The sequence below is a fragment of the Eptesicus fuscus genome, chromosome 1 (assembly GCF_027574615.1).
Source record: "Eptesicus fuscus isolate TK198812 chromosome 1, DD_ASM_mEF_20220401, whole genome shotgun sequence".
In the NCBI taxonomy this organism is placed as follows: domain Eukaryota; kingdom Metazoa; phylum Chordata; class Mammalia; order Chiroptera; family Vespertilionidae; genus Eptesicus; species Eptesicus fuscus.
Genome location: NC_072473.1, coordinates 37,923,903 through 37,935,000, shown reverse-complemented (window position 1 = coordinate 37,935,000; position 11,098 = coordinate 37,923,903). Strand labels below are relative to the sequence as shown.

The 11,098-nt window shown below is 42.4% G+C and overlaps 1 protein-coding gene across 1 annotated transcript; it reads left to right on the top strand.

The window, feature by feature from the left end:
- The first annotated feature begins 9,864 nt into the window (after window positions 1–9,864).
- On the top strand, window positions 9,865–10,236 carry LOC103302139 (40S ribosomal protein S25-like). The gene has a single exon (XM_054721065.1). The coding sequence runs from the start codon at window positions 9,865–9,867 to the stop codon at window positions 10,234–10,236; it is 372 nt and encodes a 123-aa protein (XP_054577040.1).
- The last annotated feature ends 862 nt before the right edge of the window (window positions 10,237–11,098 follow it).

Here is an 11,098-nt window from a genome sequence, read left to right as displayed (position 1 = left end):
CAACAAGTACCTGGAGATTAATACAACCTGCAATACCATCTAATATTAAGCGAGGCAATGGAAAACAGAAGTAAAGAACAAACAAACAAACAAAAAACAAACTAAAAAATGAATAAGAAAAACAATCTCACAAAAAAGCAGAAAAAATTGATATAATCAACATTCAAGCAAACAACAACCAAAGGACAGAGAGAAAAACAATTTTTTTTGATAGTTAAGACAGTGAAGAGAGAGGTGTGTATGGACTTGGAGCAGGGGATTGGAAATTAGATATATAAGTAGGGTGAAATTTTAGCAGGGGGTAAACAGAAAGAATAGGGAAAATCTAGAGCAGGAAAGGGTTAAGATAAACAGGACACCAAAAGGGGAAAGGTTAGGAAGAGAGTGATGGCATAAAGGTAGAGTTGAGATAGAATAAAATGATGGTGAAGGAAAGATGAAAATAGACTGTAGAACACTAATCCCGAAGTAAAATAAAGAGAAAATAAAATGACACTTAAAAAAAAACTAATAAAAAAAACAAGAATAAATAAAATAAAAAAGGTAAAATAGTAATAGTAATAATGCTGATTGCAAATAAAAATGTAATAATTGAAAAGGGAACCCCGTCCAGCAGAAAAAAATAAAAAAAAAATAGTTTCTTAAGTAAATGATGCAAAAATGAAAATGAAAAAAATATAAAAAGATTAAAATAAAAAATAAAAAATAAAATGTGCAGTAGTGAAGGTCATTCACTTCCTCTATTGTTCTGTTTGGCAGGCCTGTTTCCCAGTCTGGACAGTATTGCAGTTCCCTGCATTTCACTGCTCCTCAGTGTTGTAATCCAGTCCTGATTTTTAAGCAGGCAGTATTTTAATTTCTGGTAATCCTTGATTTTTTATTACACTAGTGTCAATTTGTGATTCAGCGTCTGGGTGGCAGTGTTTCTGGGTTGACTTCCAGGACTCTAAGGCCTCTCTAGCCTTTTTCTCTCTGGCACTCAATACCGGTTTGTGGAGGCTGGTGGGCAAGTTCAAGCAGACTGCACACCCCTGAAACTCCCAGATTATCCCTCCACGTCAGATCAAAACGGGTTGCTCTTTAGAGATCCTCCTGTTACCAGCTCTGAGGGCCTCCTTCCACAATCATGGATCACACTGGCCCCAACAACCACGGACTTCTCCAGGGACAGAACTCCCTGGTCCTCCAGCTCCCGCAGTGCGCACACGTTTTTCTCTCCTGCCGGGACCAGAGACCTTACCCTATCCCACAAAATCTGACCTTTCCGAGGTGGAGTGAAGAGCTCCTTTGAGTCTAAGCGTTCGCGCCATTTGGGACTGGTGTTCTGGTGCTCACAGCTGTTCGGTGGTCGCCGCAGTTGTTGATTTTCAGGCCTCCAACAAGATCCACTTTCCCTTGCAAGATGGCGAGGTTTCCCGTCCGAGCCTGTAGCTCCAGGAAGGGATCCAGCTGCAGCTTAGTGGGGGTTTCCCAGTCAGGGGGACCCCGTCCAGCAGTCCCCCACCTTCTCCTGGAGTTCAGCTGTCCCTTAGTTTGAGAACAAACACTCCCAGTGCGACCCTCAGCTGTTATTTCTTTCTGCTCCGGGGCAAGGCTCAGAACACGTCTGTCTATTCTGCTGCCATTTTCTCCTCCTCCCGATTCCTCCTTTTCTTTCCTTTGGGGGTTTCTTTGTCTACCCACTTTTGATCTCACCAGTGGATCTAGGTGTTGAGTCATGCAGGGGTTGCTCCTTGTATGGCAGTGGCTCCTTGGGCTGCAGTTGATCCTTGGGCGGTCATGGAAGTGGCCGCTCCTCAGTTGGCAGTGGCTCTTCTAGTGGGTGCTGTTCACAGAAATGGTGGCTCCCCTGGCTGGTGGGAGGAGGCTTCTCGCACAGCTGCTGCTCCTTGGACAGGGTGGGCTGATTACAAGGCTGCTGCTCTTCGGATGGAGCAGGCTGCTCGTGAGGCTGCTGCTCCTTTGACAAGGGCAGGTTTCTTGCAGGGCTGCTGCTCCTTGTACAGGGGTGGCTGCTTGCACAGCTGCTGCTCCTTGGATGGGGCCGGCCTGCTCACCCAGCTGCTACTTGTCGGACCAGGGGGAGGGAGAGGCTGCTCGGGTGGCAGCTGATTCTCGAATGGAGGCAGTCTGCTTGTGGAGTTGCTGCTCCTGGGACAGGGGCAGGCTGTTCACACAGCTGCTGCTCCTCGGATGGGGGCGGGCTGCATGGGGCTGCTGCTCCTCATTCTTGGGCAGGCTGCTCATGTGGCTGCTGCTCCTCAGATGGGAGAGTGGGCCACTCACACAGCTGCTGCTCTTTGGACAGGGACAGGACACATGAGGCTTCTGGTCTTTGGCCTTGGGCCAGCTGCTTGCGGGGCTGCTGTTCCTTGTACACGAATGGGCTGCTCACATGTCTGCTGCTTGCATGGTTGCATTGCCCTGGGCTTTCTCCAGGGGTCTTCTGCCCTTCCCAGCTGCAAATTGTCTCACCAGCTGAGTCTCCTTTGTCAATTCAGGGTGGGCGTTATTCATTTCAGCTGCTCGTTCTATCTGCTCCAGGACAAGGCTCAAGACACGTCTGTCTATTCTGATGCCATTTTGTCCTGGCATTTATAAGCTCCTTGATGTGGGGTCTATGATCACCACCTTAACATTACCTTGCAAATAATAGATACTTTACATATGTTTTTAAATTTATACTGCATGAATATTCTCTTTTCCCCTCCTTAGTACACTTGCAATTTATACAATCAGTTAAGGAATTCTTCCTTCAAGTTATAATTTATGCCACAACAGGGATCTTTACTGCTTTTACCCAAATTAGAAACTGATAAAATGTAGTGCACTATTGTATATTGATGAGAGAGAGAGAGGAGAGAGAGAGAGAGAGAGAGTGATTTTAGAAAAGGGGAACCTTTTGATCAAGTTTTCAATCAAATCACATGGGTTGTCACCACAGATACTAAAAAGTTCTGAAACACCACTAAATGGAATTTCAGGCACTGATATGTAGGGAAGGGGTGGGAGAGGGGCAGAGGAGGTCAATGGGGGACACCTCTAATACTCTCAACAATAAAGATAAATAATAAAAACTATATATGAATAAAAACTATATAAACAAATGTGGGCAGAGTATCTGAATAGACATTTTTTAAAGAAGACATACCAGAAGGCCAACAGGTCCATGAAAAGATTATCAACATCACTAATTATTAGGGAAATGCAAATCAAAACCACGAGCTATTTCACACCTGATAAAGTGGCTATTGCCAACAAAGCAAGAAATAAGTGTTGATGAGGATGTAGAGAAAAGTGAACTCTCATGCACTGTTGGTAGTAATGTAAATTATGCAACCACTATGGAAAACAGTGTAGAGATTCCTCAAAAAATAAACTATTTTATGAACCAGAAATTCTGCTTCTGGGTATTTATACAAAAGAAACAAAAACACTAAATCAAAAAGTTGTCTACATACTTATGTTCATTGCCACATTATCTATCTATATAATAGAGGAATGTGCAAATTAGACGGGACACCATAATGTCACAACCGAATAGCAGGGACCTGAGGCTGCATGGCGCCAGGCTGGGGCAAGGGACCTCAGGCCGCATCCCCTGCCCTGTGGGACTTGATGGGGACCTCAGGCCACACCCCTCACTCAGTGGGGCTTGATGGGGGACCTCAGGCCACGTCCCTCATCTAGCAGGGCTGGATGAGGGAACTCAGGCCGTGCCCCTTGCCCTGCAGGGCTTGACGGGGGACCTCAGGCCATGTCCCCCATCCAGTGGGGCTTGACAGGGGACTTCAGGCCACTCCCCCTGCCCCAGTGCTGGGCTGGAGGACCTGAGGCTCTGTGCCCTGTCTGGTGAGGTTTGACAGGGGACCTGAAACTGTGCCCCCCACCCAGTGCCAGGCCGGGGGACCTGAGGCTGTGCCCCCCAGCTGGCGCTGGGCTGGGGGACCGAAGGCTGCACCCCCTGCCCAGAGAGCCTCACAGGGGTGGGGCCATCTGGGTCTGGGTCTCACCCAATAGGGGTGGGGCTGGCTGGATCTGGGTCTCCTGTGTTTTCAAAGTGCGTGCAGGTGGTGGGCGGGGACTTGACTCTAGGTCCTGCAGTGCGCCCCAGACTCTGACAGGAGGGAGATTTTCATATACATTTTACTAATTTTCTTTTATCTCTGACACTTCTATTATAGAGAAAGGGCAAATAGCAATATTAAAATACTTCCTCTAATTAATTCCCTTTCAATGTGCACGAATTTCGTGCACCAGGCCACTAGTTTATAATAGCCAAGACATGGAAGCAACCCAAATGTCCACCAATGGATGAATGGATAAAAAATAATGAACAATTAGCATACACCATATATAATATACTAGAGGCCCGGGGCACGAAATTTGTGCACTCAGTGTGGGGGGTGGGCCTTCAGCCTGCCTATGCACTCTCACAGTCTGGGAGCCCCACAATTGATAGCCCCAAAGAGATAGCCCCCCCCGCACTTGACTGGAACTCCACAATGGATCACCCCGCAAAGGGAAGCCCTGCCCACCTGCTGAAGCCCACCAGTTGGTGGCCTGGGCCTCCCTCTTTGGGGAAATCCTGGAGCCCCCCAATTGATCGATTGCCCCACTGGCTGGTGGCCTGGGCCTCCCTCTGTAGGGCGATCATGGGGCAATGGCCAGGCCCCAACCAATTGCATCGCACTTGCCTCGATGCCCTGGCGCCAGTGGGTGTCATAACATGGGTGTCCGGAAGGTTGTCTGGATGGTTATTCTGCTGTTCGGTCATTCAGTCAATTTGCATATTACACTTTTATTATTATAGACTAGAGGCCCAGTGCATGAAATTCGTGCACGGGAGAGGGGGTGTCCCTCAGCCCAGCCTGCACCCTCTCCAATCTGGGACATCCCTCTCACAATCCAGGACTGTTGGCTCCCGACTGCCCTCCCCTGCTGGCCTGGTCCCCCCAACTGTCCTCCCCTGCAGGCCTGGTCCCCCCCAACTGCCCTCCCCTGCAGGCCTGGGTCCCCCCAACTACCCTCCTCTGCTGGTCTGGTCACCCCTAACTTCCCACAACTACCCTCCCCTGCAGGCCATCTTGTGGTGGCCATCTTGTGTCCACATGGGGCAGCCATCTTTGACCACATGGGGGGGGCCATCTTGTGTCTTGGTGTGATGGTCAATTTGCATATTACTCTTTTATTAGGTAGGATAATTTTTAATTCACTGATTAATTGTTTGCTTTTTCTTAACATTGAAAGTCAATACCATGGATAGGGCCATAAAACTTTTAAAATAACAGTATTTCAGTATGGGTCATTTTGGAGGAATTTTGGGGTATATACACACAAATACTTAAAAAGGAGGAAATCTTGCTATTTGTGACAGCATGAATGGACTTTTAGTGCATTATGCTAAGTGAAATAAACCAGACAAAGACAAATACTGAATGATGCTACTTATATTTATTGATTTTTTCTGAGAGAGAGAGAGAGAGAGAAAGAGAGAGAGAGAGAGAGAGAGAGAGAGAGAGAGAGAGAGAAGGAAAACATCAATGTGAGAAACATCGATTGGCCACCTCCCATATGTTCCCAAACTTGGATCGAGCCCACAACCTGGGTATTTGCCCTGACCAGGAATCAATCAAACCCGCCACTTTTTGACCTTTTGATATATGGAAGTCACCACTGATTCAGGTGTTTTTGTTTTTGTTTTGTTGTTGTTGTTGAAAAGGGTACAAGGGTGATTTCTTTCCTGGGTTCTTGTCCAGATGGATTTGAAGAATAAAGCCATGGGCAAAAGTGGTATACGATAAGTACAGAAACTTTATTGTAAGCAAATTCTACATCTAAAACTTTTAATTCTAAATTCCTAATTCTATGACTCTCTTATCTCCTGGCTAAGGAGAGACAGAGGGGTTCCCTAAAGAGGATGGCCACTGCTCTCTTTGTCTTGAGGTATTATATATCCTGGAGACCCTTTCCCTTAATCTAGGACCCCTGCGCTTTCCTCATTGGTCACTCTGCTACATGGTACCAGGTTCAAAGGTCAAAGCCCATGTGGTCCCCCTCTCTTTCTTTCCTCTTATTTTACAACACTCCTCTATCCTCTATAAAAATATGTTTCTGCCGAAACTGGTTTGGCTCAATGGATAGAGCTTCAGTCTGCGGACTGAAAGGTCCCAGGTTCGATTCCGGTCAAGGGCATGTACATTGGCTGCGGGCACATCCCTGGTAGGGAGTGTGCAGGAGGCAGCTGGTTGATGATTCTCCCTCATCGATGTTTCTAGCTCTCTATCCCTCTCCCTTCCTCTCTGTAAAAAATCAATAAAATATATTTAAAAAAATATGTTTCCTTTTTCCCAGATATCCTGTGACTTTCCCTTATCCTCTGTGAATATATGTCTTCCCCCCCCCTTGTCCTGTGGCATTTCTCTATCCTTCACATATCCATCTTATCTCTTCAGGATGGAGTTGCTTTTGATCTACCTTATGGCTTCCTCACCACATTTTTCCACAATAAAAACTTTTAAAATGGGACTGACATAAAACAACAAATAAACCATTCCTTCCTTCTTTATTCTTCCCTTCAAAGAGTTTGTGGATTTAGTGAGAAAGTGGGAGAGGAGGGACAGAGGTTAAGACAAGTATATAAATGACTAGAATACAAGGCAGTATACGTTATACAGTGCTGTGTGGACTCAGAAAACAAAGAGAAGGCTGATCCTTGGGTTTAGGGATGGGGTCTGGACCAAGGTGGCCTTTGTAATAGATGGGCTGGATTTTGCCAATTCCGGTAGTCCACTTCCAGGAAGAAGAAAATGGTAACAAAGCAAGTGGAACAATTTTAGTAAATGTCAAATGAAACACTATAGATAGAACTTCTTTGAGAAATATGTGACATAAAGGATTTAGATGTTTCTATGATGATATAAATGATGCATTGATAATGGTGAAAGGCCATTTCCTCAATAGTCACGCCAGGGACCTTCTGCATTCTTTGTCCCCCAATATTCCCAAAGTCACCAACCACAGTTGCATATCTGGAGGCCTATATGATCAAAGATTAGAGATACAAACATTTTATTGCCCTTCTGGGGCTCTTTTGAGATTAAGCTGACTGATGATTGTGTTTTAAATAACGTTTCCATGAAGTGTCCCAATGACAGAGCAATTCCATGGAAGTTATTTAATTTTCACAACCTTGTGAAGTAGGAGGTGTCATTATCACTATTTTAGAGGTGAGCTTAAGTGACTAGCACAGAATCATCTATAATAATGAGAGCATAATATGCTAATTAGACCAGATGTCCTTCCAGACATCCTTCTGGGTGACCTTCTGGACAAAGTTGGGGCTGCAAGGGAAGTACGGGTCCTGGGTGCCAGAGGGAAGCCAGTGCCAGCATCCGGGGGGAAGGAAGGTCTACTCTTGCATGAATTTTGTGCATCAGGCATCTAGTCTATATATATAAAAGACGAAGTGACTGATCACATGTCCATCCAACTATTACCCACCAGCTGGTACCTATGCTGTGCACTGGCAATTTAAAAATAGACATTGAGTTGCAAAATGCACGGTATATATAAAGCTCTCAGAATGGATATTATTGTAATCTTCCAAGAAATGATTTGTAATAGATCTATTATTGAGGCTAGCTACCTTTGGAAATAGTATATCTATAGATAATATTAAAAATATATCTAAATGTGCGATTCTTTGTCCAAAAAATGAGCACATTCATAAATTAAATGAAGAGATTTTGGATATACTCAATGGAGATTTTCACACATATTTGAGTGATGATTCCATCAATTCAATGGATGATGCCAAAAAGGAAAATTTTCCCATTGAGTTTCTCAATAGTATTACTACTTCAGGAATGCTGTGTCATAAATTAAAATTGAAAGTAGGTGCAATCATCATGCTACTGAAAAATCTTAATAGTAAATGGGGTCTTTGTAATGGTACTAGATTTATTATCAAAAGATTGCAACCTAACATAATTGAAGCTGAAGTATTAACAGGATCTGTGGAAGGAGAGGTTGTTCTGATTCCAAGAATTGATTTGTCCCCATCTGACACTGGCCTCCCATTTAAATTAATTCAAAGACAGTTTCCTGTGATGCCAGCATTTGTAATGACCATTAAAAAATCACAAAATCACAAGGACAAACTTTAGACAGAGTAGGAATATTCCTACCTGAATTCGTTTTTGGACATGGTCAGTTATATGTTGCTTTCTCTCAAATTTGAAGAGCATGTGACCTTAAAGTTAAAGTTGTAAATATTTCATCACAAGGGAATTTAGTCAAGCACTCTGAAAGTGTTTTCACTCTTAATGTGATATACAGGGAGATATTAGAATAAGTTTAATCAATTTATCAGTCATTGTATCAATGTTTTTACTAGTATATCATGTTTTTGTTGTTTTTAATCATGTTTTTATTGTTTTCATATTATGTTTTTATAACATGTCTTTGTTGTTATATCATGTTGTTATTGTTTATTTATTAATAAATTTATATATTATTTTCATATGCATTTTACTAATTTTCTTTCATCTCTGACACTTCTATTATAGAGAAAGGGCAAATAGCAATATTAAAACATTTCCTCTAATTAACTCCCTTTCAATGTGCACGAATTTGTGCACCAGGCTACTGGTAAAGGATATAAAATGCTTATGTTGCTTTATTTTTAAGTAAAAGTTTCCTCACAATACATCTCTTCAGGTTTTGCATCAACTCAGAATATCCAAATTGATGTATAGAACATGACAAATCACTAAGTTAAAGTTGTCATTAACTATCTCCTCACCAACATTTCTAAGTAATTTAATGAAAGAGAAGGTCAGAGAGGGGCAGGGAGGGGAAGAAGAAGGGAAGGAGAGAAGGTAGGGACAGAAGGAAGGGTGACATGTTACTTGAATTATGCCTTCAATGTTTCATGAGAATGTTCTATACATCAATGATGTTTTAAATATGTACCTCACACAAGGCTCATGTTAGTGGTATGGAATTAGAGATTGTAGATGATATAGATGAAGAAAGAGAATATTCCAGGCATGCTACTTATCAAATGTGAAGCATCCCAATGTGAGGAATTTTTGGGGGGCTGTAGAAGAACCAGTTAATAACTCTGACTAGTGCTTCTACTTAGAGGAAAGGAGAAAACTTTCTTTTAATTTGTTCATTTCAACAAAGAAACTTTATTGTAAAAATTCACATCTTTTTTTTTTAATATAATTTTGATTTTAGAGAGAGAGGAAGGGAGAGAAACATTGATGTGAGAAAAATTGATTAGTTGCCTCTCAGACACACCCTGATGGGACCAAACCCACAACCTGGGCATGTGCCCCAACTGAGAATGGAACTAGTAACCCTTGGGTGCATGGAATGGTGCTCAACCAACTGAGGCTCACCAGCCAGGGTTCAATATCTTTTTTAGTGCATCAAACAAGAAGAATCTTAGCCTTCCTCTATCAGACAGCTGTCCAAAGTGTTTTCCTGTGACACTTATATGTACATCTATCTGAGCAGGAAAATTTTATTCCTTAAGCTGAATAATCAGAAGAGTAAAATGAAACATAACTAGGGACATCAATCTATGTGTAGAAAACATTGAAATAGAATATGGGCACTCCTGTTCAACATAGTAGTGGAAGTGCTAGCCATAGCATTTAGACAAGAAGAAAAAATAAAAGGTTTCTAAATTGGAAAAGAAGACGTAAAACAGTCATTACTTGCAGATGACATGATATTGTACATAGAAAACCCTAAAGATTCCATAAAAAATTATTAGACTTAATAAATGAGTTCCTCTCAGGCCTACATCTTGGCGAGGCAGCAGCGCATCCCCGCTCTCCGAGTCCTGCGATGCTGCTCAAGGACGACAAGAAGAAAGATGCTGGAAAGTTGGCCAAGAAAGACAAAAACCTTGTGAACAAGTCAGGGGGCAAGGCCAAAAAGAAGTGGTCCAAAGGCGAAGTTCAGGACAAGCTCAATAACCTGGTCTTGTTTGACAAAGCCACATATGACAAGCTCTGTAAGGAAGTTCCCAACTATAAGCTGATAACCCCAGCTGTGGTCTTCAATAGGCTAAAGATTCATGGCTCCTTGGCCAGGGCAGCCCTTAAGGAGCTCCTTAATAAAGGACTTATTAAACTAGTCTCAAAGCATGGAGCTCAAGTGATTTATACCAGAAACACCAAAGATCGGGATGCCCCAGCTGCTGGAGAAAATGCATGAACAACAGATCTCACTGGCTGTACATTTTGAAAAATAAACTTTTATTAAATTTAAAAAAATTGAATTCGGCAATGTAGCAGGATACAAAATTAATGCCAAGAAATCTATGGTATTTTTATACACCAATAGTGAACTTACAGAAAGAGAGATTTAAAAAAACCCATTAACCATCGCACACAAAACATTAAGATACCTAGGAATAAACTTAACTAAGGAGGTAAAAGACCTATACTCGAAAACTACAGGACACTGAAAAAAGAGATAGAGGAAGACATAAACAGATGGAAGAACATACTGTGTTCATGGATTGGTAGAATCAACATCATTAAAATGTCCATACTACCCAAAACAATCTATAGATTCAATGCACTTCCCATTAAAATACCAACGGCATATTTCACAGACTTAGAACGAACTTTCCAAAAATTCATCTGGAATAAAAAAAGACCCCGAATAGCTGCAGCAATCCTGAGAAAGAAGAACAAAGTTCGGGGGATCTCCATACCGGATATTAAGATCTATTACAAAGTTACTGTTCTCAAAACTGCCTGGTACTGGCACAAGAACAGACATATAGATCAATGGAATAGAATAGAGAACCCAGAAATTGACCCAAACCACTATGTTAAATTAATATTTGACAAAGGAGGCAAGAACATAAAATGGAGTCAAGACAGTCTATTCAATAAATAGTGTTGGGAAAATTGGACGGATATATGCAAAAAAATAATAAAACGACACCACCAACTTACCCCATACCCAAAAATAAACTCAAAATGGACAAAGGAATTAAATGTAAGACTGGCAGCGATAAAAATATTAGAGGAATCCACAGGCAGCAAAATCCAGACATATGCTGAAG

Bases quoted from the DNA above. Each gene is read 5' to 3' on its own strand.
- LOC103302139 (XM_054721065.1), top strand. From the start codon at position 9,865: ATGCTGCTCAAGGACGACAAGAAGAAAGATGCTGGAAAGTTGGCCAAG.